Genomic DNA, 21260 nt, shown 5'->3' with positions numbered 1-21260 from the left:
AAAAGAAAAGAAAAATCAGACCTTGGCAATGACCTTGAGCAGTAACATATAAATAACTCCCATAGCTTAGTGTTCCAATAATGGAACACTAGGCATAAGTAGGTTGATCCCACTATATCAAAGGTGTGCTTCAGCGTAAAGTTTCTCAAAGTGTGTTCTCTAAACCAGCAGGCCAACAACATTGCCATCACCTGAAAACTGGAGAAATGCAAATTTTTGATCCCTCCCCCAGATCTACTTAATCAGAACCTCTGAGGGTGGGCCCCCATAATCTGGGTTTTAACAAGCCCTGAAGGTGATTCTGATGCACCTTAAAGGTTTGAGAACCACTGTTATTTAATATAAAGGCTTCTGTGGTCACTTACCCTCTGAGTTCAGCTAGAGATATGAAAACCAAATTAGCTTCCAGAGTGTTGTGTGGGGGTTTTTAACTGACAATATATAGTTGTATAAATTTATGGGTGATTTTATATGATGTTATGATTTCTGAATACAATGTAGAATAATTAAATCGAGGTACTTAACATTTTCATCACCTCAAATACTAAAACACTCTGTGTGGTGAGAACTGAAACGTACTCTCTCAGCAATTTTGGTATGTGCAATACTCTATTAACTATATTCACCATGCTGTGCTAGAACTCAAGAAAAGAAAAAAAAAAACATAATCCTCCTGAGATTTTGTACCCTTTGACTACTGCCTCCCCATTCTTCCACCCCGCCTCCATCTGTAACCACCCTTCTGCTCTCTGCTTCTATGAGCATAATTGTTTTAGAGTCCACATAAAAGTGAGAACACATGTGGTATTAGTTTTTCTGTGCCTGGTTCATTCTATTTAGCATAATGTTCTCCAATTCCATCTCTACTACTGTCGTAAATGACAGAATCTCCTTTTTTAAGGCTGAATAGTATTCTCCTGCATATACATATCAAATTTTCTTTATCCATTTGTGTGTTGATGGAGATTTAGATTGATTCCATCACATGGCTATTGTGAATAATGCTGCAATGAACATAGGAATGGCAGACAAATCTTCAACAAACTCATTTCAACTCTTTAGAGTCGCCTGTAACCCCAGCACTTCGGGAGGCCAAGGCAGGTGGATCACCTGAGGTCAGGAGTTCAAGATCAGCCTGACTAACATGGTGAAACCCTACCTCTACTAAAAATACAGAAATTACCTGGGCATGGTGGTACACACTTGTAGTCGCAGTTACTTAGGAGACTGAGGCAGGAGAACCGTTTGAACCCGGGAAGCAGAGGTTGCAGTCAGCGGAGATAGCCTCACTGCACTCCAGCCTGTGCAACAGAGCGAGACCCAATCTCAAAAGAAAAAAATCTTTTGATTAAGTAGCTGGAAATGGGATTGCTGGATCAAATGGTAATGCTATTTTTAATTGTTTGAGGAATGTTCATACAGTTTTCCATAATGGCTATACTAATTTTCATTCCCAACAATGGTATACAAGGATTCCTTTTTCCCCACAGCTTCTAGAATTTTCTAATGTGGTCATTACTTACATAAAGCCATAGACTGCAGGGATGAAATCCCAAGAGCTGAGAAGGAAGAAGGAGAGGCAAACGATTACCACTAGGCTTCCCACATACATCATGGCATACTCCCAAGAAAAGATCCAGAAGGCTTTGCTCTTCATTTTCACAGGTATGTACTGCCGCTAGGAGAGAAGGCAAAGTGGTATAAACAGGGATATAAGCAATAGAAGGCAGCTATCAGCTTGCACTTAAAGATCCCTCCTGCAAAACCATGCTAAGATACACAGGTCTATAATTTTATTTTTGGTCTTTAATTAAATAAGAAGAATGTAAGGTTAAAAAAGGTATTACGGGTGCATCCTCTGACCTCAGATCTAGTAACACCATTTCTAGGTATGTATCCTGGAGACATGTTGCAGAAGATACAAATGGAGGAACATTCACTGCATCATTGTTTGGAAAATCAAGAAAAAAATCCTTCAATAGAGGAGCAAAGGTATACTATTTGCCAGGTAAAATGAATACACTGTACCTATAAATGTCAACATGGTTAGATATCAAAAGTATGAGGTTAGTTGTAATAGAAAGTTGCCAAAGAATCCATATAATATGAAAATACTTAGGTGTTCTGAGATTATACCAAATTATATTTACTTACACACACACACCCCTGTAAAAGTTTCACAAAACATAGATTAGAAGGACATATACTAAAGTCATGATAGCATTAGCCTCCTGGGAAGTAGAGAGGGAAATATAATTAGAACATAAGAAACTTCATACATAACCTGGCATTCATATACAAAATAAAAATAAAAATGAAAAGAAATAAACAAGTAAAAAAGATAAAAAGAAAACAAAATTTAGGTTTAAAAAAACTTCAACTTTATTCAAATTTTTTTTTTTTTGACATGGAGTTTCACTCTCGGCACTCTGGCTGGAACACAATGGTGCGATCTCGGCTCACTGCAACCTCCACCTCCTGGGTTCAAGCGATTCTCCTGCCTCAGCCTCCCAAGTAGCTGGGATTACAGGTGCCCACCACCACACCCAGCTAATTTTTGTATTTTTAGTAGAGACGGGGTTTCACCATGTTGCCCAGACTGGTCTTGAACTCCTGACCTCAGGTGATCTACCTGCCTTGGCCTCCCACAAGTGCTGGGATTACAGGTGTGAGCCACTGCTCCCAGCCCCACATATTTTATTAAATATGACAACAGCAAATATGAAACAATATAGCAAAAATTTTAATATTTGTTTAGTCTGGTCAGTAGGCATATGGTTATTATTATACATTTTCTGTATTTTTCCTCCCTTAAAAATGTTTTCCTCAAAAAAAAAAAAAAAATGCTGAGGGAAGAGAAATAATTTAGGACTTGTTCTAAGAAAAAGAAAAAAAATAATAAAAAACATGACCACAGTATGTCAGAAAACAGAAATGAATATAAACATATCACGATCAATTCAAATAAAACCATATAACTAAAAACCATGTTGTCACTGGGCACGGTGGCTCATACACGTAATCCAGCACTTTGGGAGACTGAAGTATGATCACTTGAGGCTAGGAGTTCAAGACCAGCCTGGCCAACATAGCAAAACCCCTCGCTAATGAAAATACAAGAATTAGCTGGGTGTGGTGGTGCCCGCCTGTAGTCTAAGCTACTTGGGAGACTAAGGCATGAGAATCACTGTAACCCATGATACAGAGGCTGTAGTGAGCCAAGATTACACCGCTGCACTCCAGCCTGGGCAACAAAGTGAGACTCTATCTCAAAAATAAAATAATTTTAAAAAATTATGCTAGGAAAAAAAAATCAGTTATGCAGCTACATGCTATTTACAGAGATACTCCTTAAAATATAAGACTCAGAAAAGCTGAAAATCAAAAGACTTTTTCAGATATGCCAGGGAAACATTAAGCAAAGAATGCTAGTGTGGTTACACTATTACCAGATAAAAAAATATTGCAGAGATAAAAATAGTCCAATAAAGATAAAAGGTTCCATTCACTGGAAAAATAGAACAGTTCTAAACTTACATCTACCTAGTAATAGCCTCAAAATATACAAAGCAAGAGTGGATTGAGCTACAAAGGAAAAATAGACAACTCCATCACCAGTGCATAACTGATAGATCAAGCAGACAAAAATCAGTAATCAAGTAGGAAAAATGAAGCACATTGAATAAGTTTAATCGCATAAGATCTCATACTTACACAGAACAGTGCACCTAAGAACTAATTCACATTCATTTCACGCATTTGGGGGTATTTATGAAAACATCACATACTTAAATGAGGCCATAAAGCCATATTGACTTCAAGGAATCTTTTTTTTTTTTTTTTTTTNTGAACATTTACGGAATGTCTACTAGTTTGTTGAAAAACCACTTCAAGGTCGTCCTAATGATTTTAGTAGTTTACTTAATTTTCATAGCCTCTTGTTTTATAGAAATATTTTGAAATTTCAATGTATGAATATTTTGTTTCTCCAGTGGCTACCTACTTTCTTCTAAAATCTGTTTTGGAATTAGAATGAGATGCTTAAGGCTGTTCTTGATAGCTATTAGAGTTTCCTACTTCCCATATAATCTATGAAAGTTTTCCCATAACTTTTAAGATAAAATCCAGGCTTCTTATAACTTTCTGCATGATCTGTTTCTGGAATGGAAGTCTAATCTTACTCCACCAATACAAACAGGTAGCAGGTTCCTGAGTAAAGGGTGGTCTCTAATGTCTTGAGGTTTTGCACACATCTTTCTCTATTTGGATAGTATATTTTCTCTCTTTCACCCAGCAGAGTTCTAGTAATGCTTCCAAACTTGGTTCAAACATCAGCAACTCTTAACATGACTTTGAAGATAGACCTACCTGAATTCAATTCTTAACTTAGGCACACTACTTAACATCTGTAAATCATGTATTTCTATAAATGAATATAATCATGCTTTGAAGTATTTTTTTTTTTTGTCCCAGAGAAGTACCAGCGAAGCTATACATGTAACGGATGTGTAACCCGCAACGTCACTATAGAGTTTACATTTAGCCTTGTGTCAAGCTGCATTATAAGAAAGCTTACTTTTGCTCTTCCCCTTAGTATATTCTTCATAACAGTCCACATAGATAAACAACTGGCTTATGAACGCTGAATCACTAAGCATGTTTTATTTATTTATTTTTCTATTTATTTATTTTATTGCATTTTAGGTTTTGGGGTACATGTGAAGAACATGCAAGATTGTTGCATAGGTACACATGTGGCAGTGTGATTTGCTGCCTTCCTCCCCATCACCTACATCTGACATCTCTCCCCATTTAAAAGTAAAAATGGAAGATATTTATTTTGCAACTCAATATTCATAAAGTAGGTGCCATATGACAAATTCATTTTGAAATGTAGGGCCTCAAAATTTTGTATCCTTTAAAAATTGGTATCTTTTCCTCCATTATATAAAATGACTTATGAAACTCTGGAGTATAAAAAAGCTCAGGTTTTGGAACTAAAGTTTGTGTATAATAATGATAACTATATTCCTTTCACAGACACCCTTTAAACTTTTTTACATTGCTTTGATTTTCTCTATGTATTTTAATAATCCTTTATCTCAATGCTCAACATTTTAGGAATTAGGGAGGTATTCACAGGGAAATAAAAAGGAAATATCTAATTCTATTTTGAAAGTACAGTGCATACCTTCAAGCAATTTGTTATTCAAAATGTTCAAAATCAACTTCGATTAAAATGAGTAGAATGAAAACACTGAACTTGATAATGACATTTCAAAAACTAAGGGATAGCTTTGATGAAAGGATCTATTATTTAAAATTCTCCTGATAGCAACAAAATGTGTACTATGTTTAAAATATGCTTTCAAATAAATTTTATTTGGGCCTCAAAACACCTCTGTGAGAGTAGTATTAACAAAACCCCACCCAAATATTCCCCTTCATGGATTTCACCAAACTTAAAAATTCCAGGAAATGTTATGATATGATCACTGCTTATTTGAGGAAACATAAAGTACTAGTTAATCTGTTGGTTATTGGATTGGTTTGAGTATCCTACTTTGTAATTTACCTGCTTAAGAGCCTTTGAAAAGTTACTTAAGCTCTGGGCTCCTGAGCTTCTCCATCTATAGAATGGAAATAATATAACACCTACTGAATAGTACTGCTTCAGTAATTGAGTAAGATGGCCTAGGTAAAAAGAGAACTTACAAAAGTGTCTGTCATTTAATATATTATATTCAATGCTATTAACAATTTTTATTATTGATTCTGAAATTAAAAACTGCCTTCAATTTCCAATGTCTGCCAAGGGTATGTCAAGGGAGAAAGTAGTTATTGCACATACTCTAAAATAATGCTGGAAACAGGGTGACTGGTTGACAGGAAGTGGTATCACTGTAACATCATATGGAAATTATTACAAAACATTTGCTTTGCAAAGAACAAATCAGTTATGTCATTAGAATATCTTCACAAATTTTATGTTTAAAGACTCTAAGAAATGTCCATTTTTTCAAGAGTTCAGGAAAGCCAGGAATGTGATGTGAATATCAAGAATCCAATATTTGGGGTTGTTAATTTTTTGGTAACACTTTTAGTTTAAGGTATCTTGAATGCGAAATAAAATCCAAGGTTGGATCCTAGGAGTAAGAAGACAAGAGAGTGTATAATTAAACAAAAATATATGGGATTCGTGAAAACTCTGGAATAACAGAAGGAAAATAGTACAGGGAAAACATGGCCCCTGAAAGAATTATATCAATCCAAATACATTGTTTATAGAAATGAATCTCTGAAATGGTTCAGTGACCGATTCTCTGACATCACAAATATGAGAGGTAATATAATATGATTTATGAAGTTGTCAAGGAAGAAGATAATTTAACATTGGTTTGTTATTTTTGCCAAGAAGGTACAATCGTAATACAGGTTCATATTTTAAATAGTTAGAAGTCAAAATGAAAATAGTTGAATTGGAAGTTTAAGCTATTCTGAACTCATATATAATTAAGCCCCAAAATTGAAGTCTGAAATTTAATTTTTACCCTTTCAAAATTTGAGACTGTAATGTATTATTGTATGTAACAGTAATTATGTTGAAATTTAAAACAAAAACCATTTGCTTGGTCCTCTATTCAGTCCTTCATTCCCAGCATCACTAAAACCAAATCCTCTACTGGGAGGCTTCCTAGTGAGGCAGGAAGATTGACCCACAGCCTAAAAGCCTGAAATTGAATCTTTTTTCCAACAGACAGGAGACAGGCAGAAGAAGACGGTTCACCAGCGAAGGCTCCATCTTCAATCCTGAAAACCCGCAGCCCTAAATGAGAACAGGCACTCCTGTTTTCATGTCCGAAAGTTGCCTTGCCCTGTACCCATATAAGCCCCAAGCCCTTGGCTAGATGAGGAGATGAACAGAAGAGCAGAAAAACAGAAGAATGGCAAGGCAGAGAAAAGAAAAAGAACCGTTTGAATGCTGAGAGGGGTTCAGCTGGGGTAGTCAGAAAGGAGATCAGCCGCTGGACAGTCAAATTCCCCCACTCCATCCCTTTTCCAGCTCCCCATCCATCCTGCTGAGAGCCACCTCCACTACTCAGTAAAGCCCCTCCGTTCGTCACTTAAGTCCATGTGTGACCTGATTTTTCCTGGACACGAGACAAGAGCTTGGGATACACAAAGTTGTCACCCTGGCCCTCTGTCCTTGTGAAAAGGCAAAGGGTCCACTGAGCTGTTTAACATGTAAGCCATCTGTGAACAGCCAGGCTAAAAGAGCACACTGTAACACATGCCCATTTAGGCTTCAGGAGTTGCAGACACCTACCCCTGGACACTACCATGGGGCCAGAGCCCAGGGACACTCACCTGGCCTCCTGCACCCACCATAAGAGGTTTGAGCTTGCAAGGTGGTAGAACAGATGAGCCACACCCCTGTAGCACATCCTTCGAAGAAAGGCAGGGAACTCTACCATTTCATCTTTAAATAATGTACCTTGAACAAATTACCATGATCTATCAGAGCTTCTGTGACCCAATTTGTATACTGTGGATTATGATCCCCATGCTGCCACACACCCAATATATTGGAGCCTTGTATAGAGTAAGAGCTCAGTGGGTGTTTTAGAGATGAGACATTTTTGTGCCATGGAAAGAGGAAGACTGTAGAGCCCATTAATCATTATTTTGTTCTGTACCATCTCTGTGGCCTTGAGAAAATTAATGAGTTACCCTAAACTTCAGGCCCCTCATTTGTAAAAATGGAGTTATTCATACTTACATAGAAAAAGTATCATGGCTATTAAACAAGATAATGTTGGTAAACTGCAAAACCAAGCTCTTGACATAGAGTAAGCTCTCAACAGATGGTAGCTATTCTTGTTATTAAATTACACAGTATAAACTCTTAAACAAGCTTGCTCATGCATGGTTTTAAAAGTGAATTGAAATAAATATTTAAGCATTTGGTTTCTGTTTTAAAAAATTATAGGTATGCATGAAATTTTATGTACCAGAGTATAAAATTCTAGTAGTGTTAGTGTTATTGTGTGTTTTTCCTGTTTTAGAACAGCATTTTTTTCCCTCCAAGGAAGAGTAAGGGAAGAGTGTTACCATGTTCCTATGATGGGGTCTCTGTTAGCCTGGAGACAAGATAAACAAATGTTTGTGATACTCTGAGAGGTAAAAACAACGATAATAATTTTTAAAAAGTAAAGCGCCAATGATATAGAGGTACTATTCTAAGCATCTTATGTGCATTATCCAATTTAATGCTCTTAACAGCCTGAGACTAACAACTCTTCTTATTCCCATTTAAAGATGAAGAGTTTAAGGAAAAAGAGGTTAAAGTAGTTGTTAAGGTCACACTGTAAGTCAGTCATATGACTGTAGGGCAAAAGATGAGGGGCTGGTAAAATAGCAGGCTGGTAGAAACTAAGGAAAAGATTGAAAAAGAGAAATAAGAGTAGGGGTCTTATAACCACCATTTTTTGCTGACTTTCAGAACTCTGAGAGTGTTTGTGTTTGGTTTTGTATTAACCAGTATCACTGTTGCCACCTACTCATCTTCAATTCTCTTTTCTTCTGGCCCACTTGGGATTTGGTCCTCATGATTCCACTCAAAAAGGTATTAGTTATCATACACTGAGTTCCTGAAATTGGCATGCCCAGCGACCAGGTCTCAATGTGCCTGTCAAGTCTCAGCACATTAGCCAAGTGAATGCCTATCTCCTGCTTGAACACTCACTACTCTTGATTTTCTTTCTCACTGACCATTTGCCTATCTCCTTTGTTGGTTCTTCCACCTCTTTTCACCCCTGGAATTTATACCATCCCCAAACTTCCTTATCCTCTAAACTATGGGTCATATAGGGTCAGTCACAAGATATTAAATATTTCTTCTATATTAATAATTCTAAAACATAAGCCTCATAATAAGGTTCTTACCTGCCCTGCAGCATACCAACACTTATTTTTCTTTGAGATGGAGTCTCACTCTGTCACCTGGCTGGAGTGCAGTGATGTGATCTTAGTTCACTGCAACCTCCACCTTCTAGATTCAAGCAATTCTCCTGCCTCAGCCTCCTGAGTAGCTGGGACTACAGGTGCATGCCACCACACCCAGCTAATTTTTGTATTTTTAGTAGAGATGGGGTTTCACTGTGTCAGCCAGAATGGTCTTGATCTCCTGACCTCGTGATCCATCTGCCTCGGCCTCCCAAAGTGCTGGGATTACAAGCATGAGCCACCAAATCCAGCTGACTTCAAGGAATCTTTATCATACAGACTCCAATCTCTGACCATAATGCAATTAGTATAAATTATTAATGAAAAGATAACCTAAATTAGAAAAAAACTGCTGACCTCACATACGTATCACTTATTTGCTGTGAGAGCACTTAAAATCTGTTTTCTTAGTGATTTTCAAGCATACAATATATTGTTATTAACTATAGTTACCATACTGTATAATAAATCTCTTTAATTTTATTAGAAAAAATTTAAACTCTTTTCCAAATAATCTAGGAGTCAAAGAGAAATGACTATGTTAGAAAATACCTCTTATCACTATTTGTGTAATGTAGATAAAACACTACTCTGAGGAAAAAGTACAGCTTTAGAAATTTACTTTGGAATAGAAGATTGAAAATAAATAAGCTAAACACCCATTTTAAGATATTAGAACAACAGAATCAACCCTGAAAGAAGGAAGAAAATAATAAAAGAGCCGAATTTGTTAAAATAGAAAATAAAGGTACAATATAAGAAATCAACAAAACCAAAAGCTAGCTCTTAGAAATGACTAATGTTATTGATGGGTTTCTAATAAGAATAATAAAAAAAAGAGAGGTTAATAAACAACATTAGGAGTGTAAAAGAGGATATAACTACAGATGTATCAGGGAGAAGAAAATATTTAAAAACGTATGCCTACGACTCTTAGCAGTGGATTAAAAAAAAAAAAACTTATGCCAATGTATTTAAAAACAGGTGAAATGGAAACGTTCTATGAAAAATATAATTAAAATGATTTACTAAAAATGACTGTGTAACTAAAAAGAGGTGGAAATCAGAGGACATGTCAACGAAATGTAATACATCCTGAACCCCATCCCATCCCCCAAATCCTATAAAGATCACATATAAATTGGGAGTTTGAATTTGGAGAGAATATATCAGATAATATTATTCTATCAAGATTAAATTTCTAGGGGTGAAACAGTATTGCGGTTATATAGAGAATGCTTAGTTCTTAAGAGTTACCTGCTGAATTAGGGTTGATATGTCTTGCCTTTAACTTCCAAGCAAGTAATTCAGGGGGAAAAAAGAAAAATCAATAGATTTACATAGATATACATAATACAGCAAAATGATAACTCAAGAATCTTTAAAAAGGAATTTATTATAGTACTCAATTTTTCTGAAATCATGAAATAAAAAATTAGAGAAAAAAGCTAATTGACGAGAAAATAGAAAACTGCGCCAGGTATGATGGCTCACGTCTTTAATCCCAGCATTTTGGAAACCATAGGATGGTGGATCACTTGAGCTTCAGAGTTCAAGACCAGCCTGAGCAACATGGTGAAACCCCATCTCTACAAAAAATACAAAAATTAGCAGGGCATGGTGGCATATGTCTATAGTCCCAGCTACTCTGGAGGCTAAAATGGGATAGCTTGAACCTTGGAAGTAGAGTTGCAGCCAAGATTGCACCACTGCATTTCAGCCTGGGCAACAGAGCAAGACTCTCAAAGAAAAAAAAATGCCAACAAGCCACTTTTTGTAGATTAAATGATCATATAGAAAAACAAACATGCAAGAATAGCTAAGAAAATATTGATTTTAAAAATCACTGACTGCCGGGCGCGGTGGCTCAAGCCTGTAATCCCAGCACTTTGGGAGGCCGAGGCGCGTGGATCACGAGGTCAAGAGATCGAGACCATCCTGGTCAACACGGTGAAACCCCGTCTCTACTAAAAATACAAAAAATCAGCTGGGCATGGTGGCGCGTGCCTGTAATCCCAGCTACTCAGGAGGCTGAGGCAGGAGAATTGCCTGAACCCAGGAGGCGGAGGTTGCGGTGAGCCGAGATCGCGCCATTGCACTCCAGCCTGGGTAACAAGGGCGAAACTCCGTCCCAAAAAAATAAATAAATAAATAAATAAATAAACCACTGACTAATATTTTTTAAATAAATTTGGCCTTTAAAAAAAAATCATGAAGGGGTACTAGCCTTATCAGACACTGAAATATAAAACCTTGAATTAAAGCAGCATAATATTGGCTCATTAGTAGAGAAGTAGACTAGTAGAATAAAACAGGAAGTCCAGGCGCTAGACCAAAATACATATGGCAATTTAGTATATGATAGTGGTGGCATATCACTATAATAAAAATGGACTTTTTAATCAATGATGCTAGGACAACTAGTAACCATTTGGAAAAGATTAAATTAGACCTATCTCTCACGCCATTCTCAAGAATAAACTCTAAATAGGTTAGGGATCCAAATATATTTTTAAAATGAAACGATAAAGTACTGTACTAGAAAAAAGCATGGTGAGCTTGTCTTTAACTCTGACGTAGAAAAAAGCTCAGCAGTGACTGTGCCACTGCACTCCAGCCTGGGAGACTGGGCAAGAGACCCTGTCTCAAACAAACAAAAAAAGCCTGGCATGGTGGCTCATGCCTGTAATCCCAGCACTTTGGGAGACTGAGGCAGGTGGATCACCTGAGTCCAGGAGTTCGAGACCAGCCTGGGCAACATGGCAAAACCCTGTCTCAACAAAAAATACAAAAATTAATCACATATGATGGTATACACCTATAGTCCCAGCTACCAGAAAGGCTGAGGTGAGAAGATCACTTGAGCCCAGGAGGTCAAGTCTTCAGTGAGCTATGACTGTGCCACTGTACTCCAGCCTGGGATGCAGAGTGAGACCCTCTCTCAAAAAATCAAAACAAAACATAACTAAATACATACTTTGATAATTTCACTTCCTAGAAATCTATCTTGAAGATACACCTCCAACAATATGAAAATATGCACAGACAAGGTTACCCACTGAAGCATTACTTATAATTGCAAAATATTGTGAGCAATCTAAATTCCCACACACTGGAGAGAGGCTGAATAAACTATGGCATCTCCACACAATGGAGTACTATGCAGCTGTAAAAAAAAAGAATAAGGAGGGCTGGGCGCGGTGGCTCAAGCCTGTAATCCCAGCACTTTGGGAGGCCGAGGCGGGTGGATCACGAGGTCAAGAGATCGAGACCATCCTGGTCAACATGGGGAAACCCCGTCTCTACTAAAAATACAAAAAATTAGCTGGGCATGGTGGCGTGTGCCTGTAATCCCAGCTACTCAGGAGGCTGAGGCAGGAGAATTGCCTGAACCCAGGAGGCAGAGGTTGCGGTGAGCCGAGATCGCGCCATTGCACTCCAGCCTGGGTAACATGAGTGAAACTCCATCTCAAAAAAAAAAAGAATAAGGACAATCTCTATTCTATCTATACCAATATGAAGGAATTTCCAGGAAATAATGTTAAGTGGAAAAAAGGAAAGCACAAAAGAATATCCACAGTATGCTACCCTTCATATAAGAAAGGTACATAAGAGGTGGGCAAATCACCTGAGCTCAGGAGTTTGAGACCAGTCTGGCCAACACGGTAAAACCCCGTCTCTACTAAAAATACAAGAATTAGCTGGGTGTGGTGGTGGGTGCCTGTAATTCCAGTTACTCAGGAGGCTGAGGCAAGAAAATCGCTTGAACCTGGGAGGCAGAGGTTGCAGTGAGCCAAGATCACACCATTGCACTCCAGCCTAGGTGACAAGAGTGAAACTCTGTCTCAAACAAAAAAGAAAGAAAGAAAAGAAAAAGAATGAATATACATGTATCTACTCATTGGTATCAAAGGAATATAGGAAGGATAAGCCAGAAACTGAAGAGACGACAGTCCTCCATATCCATGGGTTCCACATCTATGGGTTCAATTAACTAAGGATAGGAAATAATCCAAAAAAACCCTGCATCTGTATTGAACATGGAGAGATGGTTTTCTTGTCATTATTCTCTGAACAATATAGTATAAGAACTATTCACCTATTGTTTACATCGTATTAAGTATTACAGGTAATCTGGAGATGACTTAAAAGCATAGGAGAGGATATGCCTAGGCTATATGCAAATACTATGCCATTTTATATTAGGGACTTGAACATCCTGAGATTTTGGTTCCTGCAGGAGGTCTTGCAACCAATCCACCACAAATACCAAGGGAAGAGACTGTAATTACCTAGGGTGAGAGGAAAAGGACTAGAATAATAGGATAGCAAGAATGATGACAGAGTGATACTGCTGTCTTTTTGTACAGCTTTAGAACCACAGTAATATTTTACATTCCCTTCACTTACCCCCTCCCCAAATAATCAAAATCAACCAAGAGGTGGAGAGAATCCAAGATGAATATAAACACTAACAAATGAACCTAACTATATTACATATTATAACACAACTGCACTGAAGGGTTACGTGGTGGAAGAAAAGAACTAATTTAAGTAATTACGAAAAACAGGCCAGGCATGGTGGCTCACGCTTTAATCCCAGCACTTTGGGAGGCTGAGACAGGTGGTCACTGGAAGTCAGGAGTTCAAGATCAGCCTGGCTAACTAAAAATTAAAAAATTAGCTAGGCGTGGTGGTGCTTGCCTGTAATCCCATCTACTTGGCAGGCTGAGGCAAGAAGACTGCTTGAGCCAAGGAGGTTGAGGCTGCAGTGAGCCATGATTGAGCCACTGCAATCGAACTTGGGCGATGGAGTGCGACCCTGTCTCAAAAACAAAACAAAACAAAACCCCTTACAGTGGAGAAACCTAGCAGACACTAACATCACCAAGCGATCAAGGTAAAAATTACCATTAAGAAGATATGGCAATATCATGAACCGCTCAATACAGTGCACTGAGGACACAATATGTATTTCTGCCAAAAACATGTAACTTTAGTCAGGAGAAAATTATGACCATCTAAATGGAGGCACATTTGACAAAAATAACTTCATGAGTCATGAATGACAAGAGAAGACTGAGGAACCGTCTCAGACTAGGAGAGCCTAAGGAGATAAAACCACCAAATGCAATGTGGGACCTAAATATGACCCTGAAACAAACAAACAAACAAAAATTGCCTAAGTAGAAAATGCAAAATTCTGATAAGGTCTGTCATTTAGTTAATAATGTTGCATAAATGTTAATTTTTTTGTTCTTTAATAACAGTAGTATGGTTATGTAAAATGTTAACATTAGCGGAAGTGGGGTGAGGGATACCAGAAACTCTGGACTATTTTTGCAACTTTTCTGTAGGTCTAAAATTAATTCAAAATAAAAAGCTTTTAAAAATGGAGATAAAACCATCTGTTACACAGTTGATTAAAAAAAATAAACATGCAATTTTAAAAATTAGAGCATTCTATAAGGCCAGTATAAAAAAAAAATCAGCCCTTTGCCTCTAATCTACATTAAATCAAGCTTGTTAATTGTGATGTTCAAATCATTTATATAATTATTAATTTTTTTGACAGTTTAATCTTACTTTGAGAGATTTAAAACTAATTATGATGGTTGATTTATCAATTTCTTCTAGCTGTGTCAATTTTTATTTTCTAAATTTTAAAGATATTTTATTAGTCAAAAACAAGTTTGAATTCTCAAAAACAAAGCAAAATAAACAAAAAACAAGCAGAACTTCACAACGATATACTGTCAGAATTGCCAAAATTAAAAAGATTGATATCATCAAATGTTGGTGAAGATGTGTGGCAACCAGATTCTCATATTGGGTTGAGGGGTGCAAAATGGTGCACACACCTTGAAAAACTGTCTAGCAGATTCCAGCAAAGCTAAATATACACTTGCCTAATTCTACTGCTAGGTACTGCTCAAGAGAAACAAAAACGTAAGTCCACAAAAAGACCTGTACCAAAATGTTCATAGTAGTCTATTTACAACAGATAAAAACTGGAAATGGACCAAGTTTTCATCAACAGGAGAATGGGTAAACAAAATGTTGCACGCACAAAAACCACCCAATAATAAAAAGGAATGCATGCAACAACATGGATATATCTCAAAAACAAGCTGGTGGAAGGATGCCTTATACAAAATAGTCCTATTATTTCATTCCATTTATATGTTTTAGAATAGGTCAAACTAATCTACAGTTAAAACAATATTCAGAATAGTTATCTCTGAGGGAATAGGAGTGGGAATCAATGGAGAAAGGACCTGAGGAAACTCTGTATTTTGACAGGAATTTGGATTATACAGATGTTTGTATTAAGATTTGTGGCCAGGCAGCCTGATGGCTCATGCCTGTAATCCCAGCACTTTGGGAAGCTGATGCGGGCAAATCACGAGGTCAGGAGATTGAGTCCATCCTGGCTAACACGGCTCTACTAAAAATACAAAAAATTAGCCGGGCGTGGTGGTGGGCCCCTGTAATCCCAGCTACTCAGGAGGCTGAGGCAAGAGAATTGCTTGAACCCAGGAGGTAGAGGTTGCAGTGAGCCAAGATCACACCACTGCACTCCAGCCTGAGGGACAGAGTGAGACTCTGTCTCAAAAAAAAAAAAAAAAAAATTGTGTACTTCATGGTATATAAATTCTACCTAAGATGAAAAAGACTGTAAATAAATAATGAACTCCAGTTGATGCTTATGCTGAATTGTTCACAAGGATATGTACAACATCTGCAATTTACTTTGAAATGTATCAAAAATAAGATTGATGGATAGATGGATATGTGATAAAGCAAATATGATAACATATTAATGGTAGAACATAAGTTGTAGGTATATAAGTGTTTGTTCTTTCTTTGAAATTTTTCACTACGAAATGTTGGGAAAATGTAAGATTTAATATACTGTTTAGCGAGCCATACATATGTGGTAACACTTTCAAGAAAAGCAGAAGAATGGTTAACAAAAAATTTAGAAGGAGCTGGGCATGGTGGCTCATGCCTGTAATCCCAGCAATTTGAGAAGCTGAAGTGAGTGGATCACTTGAGCCCAGGAGTTAAAGACCAAGGCAATAAGGCAAAACACCCATTATTATATGCTTTTTAAAATACACAAATAATAACAAATTCAGGGTAGTCATAACCTCTAAGGTAGAGGGAAGGAGTGCAATGTAGAAGGGGGACTTAAAGAGCTTCCAAAGGACTGGAAATGTTACATTACTTAGGCAGGGTAGTGAAACACAGTGTTTCTTTATTATCCTTTAAACTATGCAAATATTATTATAAAGCAGAAGCGCGTTCAAGGCAGATGGGACATCATGGGTATGGGACCTGAAGTGGGACAGAACTTGCCACGCTGGAGGAATAGGGAAGGTCTGCGTGTGGTTTGAGGTTGAGGAGTGAGGAGTAACTGGTACAAGATAAGCCTTGAGAGGTAGAGAACAACCAAGTCAAGCAGGAGTGAAGCCATTTTGGTCATATGCATCTCATAGGCTCTTTAACAGTTGAGAAAATGTTTCAGGTGGATGAGTCTTAGTGCTTCTTCTACAATCTAGTGGCAAAGAAAGCAAGTTCCAGACCAAATTCTAGCACACCTAAAGACATCTATTAAACAGATATTCATTAGCGAGCCAGACACAAGGCAGTTCACACAAATTACTCTAGAAGCTCCATTAAGTCCCAGCTCTTTCTGCCTCTAGTTGTCCAACCACCACTTATGAAAAAGGTTCACTCACGGTAGAACTGACAGTATCCCAGAGGCAGGGTTCTGTTGCCCTTGGAGTCACATCAGGCAACGAGAAATCCTAACCAAAGGCCAAAGGATCATTAAGAAATAATGCCTCAGGTGCCATCTCCAAGGGAAGAAGTTACAGGCCCTGCTAGATCCATCTTCCTTCTTCATGCAAACACAGGAATATTTTAGGGTCTCGCTCTTTTACCCAGGCGGGTGCAGTGACACGATCATAGTTCACTACAGCCCCTAAATCCTGGGCTCAAATAATCCTCCCACCTCAGCCTCCCAAGTAGCTGGAACTACAGGCACATGCTACCATGCCTGGCTAATTTTTTCATTTTTTGCAGAGATAGGGTCTTACTCTGTTGCTCATAAGCCACCACGGCCAGCCCAATCCTGCTTTTGAATACTTCAGTTTTACCAATGAGTGCCTACTTCTAATACTCATTTTGTTAATTAGTAAGACACTAATCTCACCAGTAAAAACTGGCCAGGTGCAGTGGCTCAAGCCTGTAATCCCAGCACTTTGGGAGGCCAAGGTGAGTAGATCACTTGAGTCCAGGAGTTTGAGACCAGCCTGGGCAACATGGCAAAACCCTGTCTCTACAAAAATTAGCCAAGCATTGTGGCACATGCCTGTAGTCCCAGCTACTTGGGAGGCTGAGACAGGAGGATTGCTTAAACCTGGGAGATACAGGTTGCAGTAAGCTGAGATTACACCATTACACTAGAGCCTGGGGAATAGAGAATGAGACACTGCCCACCCCCGACACCCGTCTAAAAAAAAAAAAAAAATCCAAGCTGTTTCTGACAGTCACTATGCTAATTAGTAAAGGCGTTGATCAAACTATAGAGACTGTAGCACTGATGGCAGCCCCCCAGAGAGTGCAGCCTTGCAGATGTAAAGCTGGTGACCATGATGGAGCGTGGATGCTTACAGGCGTGAGGTTAACTCACTGCCCCCGAAGTTGAGGCTGAAACTTACTGGCACATATATACTATCAGATGGTCCATGAAGAAGTATTTTTAAATAAATTATAGACATCATAACTCCATGGTAAAGACTTTAAGAATAATGGAAGTCAGCGAAGAGTTTTAAGCTAGAGATGGCATTATTGTTAACAGACATTAGGTAAGAGGAATCTGACCGACACTATGGCCCCCTCTCTAAGCTTTGCACACATAGCTCTACTCTGACCTCTCCTTACAAAGGTACTGTCCCCTAGCCACATGTGGCTATTCTAATTTAAAGGATAAATTAACTAAAATTAAAAATTCAGTTCCTCAGTCCCACTAGCACATTTAAAATGCCTGATAGCTATATGTGGCTTGTCTTCTGCATTGACAACACAGATACATAACATTTCCACAGTCACAAAACGTTCTACTGATAGTGCTGATCTAGAAAAATAAAGTTTCAAGAGAATGATAAATTTCTGGGGATGGAAAATAATTCAAGGCTGGGCATGGTGGCTCGTGCCTGTAATCCCAGCGCTTTGGGAGGCTGAAGAGGGCGGATCACTTGAGGTCAGAAGTTGGAGACCAGCCTGGCCAACATGGTGAAACCCTGTCTCTACTAAAAATACAAAAATTAGCTGGGCATTTGTGGCAGGCAACTGTAATCCCAGCTACTCAGGAGGCTGAGGCAGGCTTGAACCTGGGAGGCGGAGGTTGCAGTGAGCGGAGATCGCACCATTGCATTCCAGCCTGGGTGACAGAGTGAGACTCTGTCTCAAAAAAAAAAAAAAGAAAAGAATTCAACAAAGAGAAGGCATCCATAGATAAATTCAATGAAGAAGGTATTTAGGTTCTGAATTAATACCCTGATCATCTTGATCTTCTTCCTGAAAAAGACTGCCATTTAGCAAAGAAGAGGGAAGAAGAAAAAAAAAGAGGAAGAAAACAGACCAGGAGAGAAAAAAAATACCCTCTAAAGTAAAAATATTGTTTTGTCTTCCCATTCCACCCTACTAATGATATTTAAAAACAAGTAATAAATGTATATTTAAAAACAAGTAATATGGCCAGGGAATAAAACAAGGCCATGAAGAACTGAATCAAGTAGGACGTTAAACGCAGTTTTCTTAGGAGAGTCCTAACACACACTCTTTGCAAATCCCAAATCCCATTAGTACCAAGTTTCTATTTACTACCATTTTTCTCAGTGTTTTGTTCAACCTAAAGTGTTATCAATGTTAGACTGGATTCTTTTTTCTTGGTAAACTTGTGATTACAAGATGTGCAATAAATTTTAAGCGTAATTCTGTTTTGAAGACATGGTCTTGGAGTCAAGGTTTGCTTTGGGGAACAGGGCCCTGAAATGATAACGTAATTTAAAGTATGTACTGCATCTATTTATGAAAATGTAACTTGCACTTAATCTTTCAGGACTACCCTAGTTACACAGGGAGGCACACCTAAAATTCCTAAAAAAGAAACTCCAGCAATCCTTTGATGGCTTGTTGTTTATAAACACTAGAGCCAAACTTAATCTTGAGGTTGTAAAAGTTGATTATATAAATTGGGTCATTCATGTCCAACTAAATCAGGGATGGGGGAAAGAGCACTCAGGGCACAGAGCACCTGCTCCAAGAATTAGATTTTCCTTAATAAGCCCAGCTGCTGAAAAGGCCTGCTGTGTCTCTAAGACTACATTAACCTACCACTGTCACTCACCAATCAGAGATTGCCAGCTCTCAAAACCTTGTGTAGTGTCAATGAGCTTTCTTTCGAAGCAATACATACTATTTCTTTTTATAATAAAACTCCTAACCCTCTGTTTGTTCTCTAGACATACCAAAGACCACACAGTCTGCGCGATGCCTCAAATTGCAACTTTCCAAATAAAACATTAGAGATTTGTCACTGTATTTTATTTGACTTCGACAAGGTTCACACTGCAAATTTCCTAGTGAATAGGTGGGCTTTCTTCTTACCTCTTTTGCTCCACAGCAAATGCCGACTTAAAACATAAGTACGAAAAATGTACATAAGGCCAGGCATGGTGGCTCACTCCTGTAATCTCAGCACTTTGCAAGGCCAAGGAGGGCAGATTGCCTGAGGTCAGGAGTTCGAGACCAGCCTGGCCCATCTCTTAAAAAAACACAAAAAAAGTTAGCCAGGCATGGTGACATATGCCTGTAATCCCAGCTACTCAGGAGGCTGAGGCAGGGGAATTGCTTGAACCAGGTGGGTGGAAGTTGCAGTGAGCCACGCCACCGAACTCCAGCCTGGGCAACAGAGTGAGGCTGTCTCAAAAAAGAAAAGAAAAGAAAAGAAAAATGTTATGTATGGGCTGTGGACTGTAATCCCAGCACTTCAGGAGGCCAAGGCGAGTGGATCACCTGAGGTCAGGAGTTTAAGACTAGCTTGGCCAACATGGTGAAATCCCGTCTGTATTAAAAATACAAATATTAGCCAGGTGTGGTGGTGGCACCTGTAATCCCAGCTACTCGGGAGGCTGAGGCAGGAGAATCAGCTGAACCTGGGAGGTGGAAGTTGCAGTGAGCCGAGATTGTGCCATTGTACTCCAGCCTGGGTAACAACTCCATCTCAAAAAACAACAACAAAAATGTATGTATGTATGTATGTAAGTAGAAAGGTTGGAAGAATGATGCCCTAAAAAATCTATCTATCTATCTATTTTTTATTTATTTATTTTTTGATGTGTATAAAGGCTTTAGTTGCAGGGGAGCAAGAGTTTAATCAAAGAGGCCAAATCCCATGTCATTGTCTGACTCTTCAGACAAGGATCCTCCTCCTCCTCATCTTTCTTCTGCTCTGCTGCAGCAGGGGCGGAACCAGCAGGTGATCTGAACTCTGCAGCCCAGGAGCTGCAGAGCCTGGGGCAGCAGAGACGGCCACAGCCCCACCAGCAGTTAGGCTGGCAAGCTTGCCAATACCCTGGGCAATCACGTCCTCAATGTTCCTTCTGTTCAGCTCACTAATAACCTTGTTGACCCGGTCGTCATCCACCTCAATGCCCACACTGCCCAGGATCTTCTTAATGTCCTTGGTGCTGGGGGAGGGGTTACCCCGAAGGGCAGCCAGCAGGTAGGAGGCAACAGAGGGCACGGCGGTAGCATCTGCAGCAGCCATGGAGAGGCCTCACATATGTGACCTCGGCAGTGCCAGGGAGGAAAGCAAAATCTATCTATTTTTTAAACCATTTTATTACAAACACAAAATGCAGGAAATCACATAGAACAAATAGAAAGCTTAGTGAATGATTATAAGGCGAACATCCTTATAACTACCCATGTCAAGACAAAGAACTTTCTAGGCATTCCCCAAGTTCCTCCATCTTCCCTGATCCAACCACAATCCCTCCTCCTTCCAAAGTAACCACTACCCTGGCTTTGATAATAATCACTTCCTTGCATTTCTTTATGGTTTTTCACTTACATGTGCATCCCTTCCCATAGTTTACGTCTTGCCCGTTTTTAAAATTTTTGATACAATTTTTACGTCTCTCTTTTTTTTTTTTTTTTTGAGACGGAGTTTCGCTCTT

The 21260-nt window shown here is 38.7% G+C and overlaps 1 protein-coding gene and 1 pseudogene across 2 annotated transcripts in view; both read right to left on the bottom strand.

The window, feature by feature from the left end:
• Positions 1 to 21260, bottom strand: part of PIGU (phosphatidylinositol glycan anchor biosynthesis class U) — a 117707-nt gene that overhangs the window by 27078 nt on the left and 69369 nt on the right. For both annotated transcript variants that reach the window (XM_017513845.1, XM_017513852.2), the window contains exon 8: positions 1524 to 1678. In XM_017513845.1, the coding sequence (XP_017369334.1) occupies positions 1524 to 1678 (155 nt within the window). The remainder of the gene's footprint in view (positions 1 to 1523; positions 1679 to 21260) is intronic.
• Positions 20408 to 20856, bottom strand: LOC108292798 (annotated as a pseudogene).

The sequence above is a fragment of the Cebus imitator genome, unplaced genomic scaffold (genome assembly GCF_001604975.1).
Source record: "Cebus imitator isolate Cc_AM_T3 unplaced genomic scaffold, Cebus_imitator-1.0 Scaffold18, whole genome shotgun sequence".
In the NCBI taxonomy this organism is placed as follows: Eukaryota; Metazoa; Chordata; class Mammalia; order Primates; family Cebidae; genus Cebus; species Cebus imitator.
Note: the sequence above shows the minus strand (reverse complement) of the source record. Positions and strands in the feature narration are given on the sequence as shown.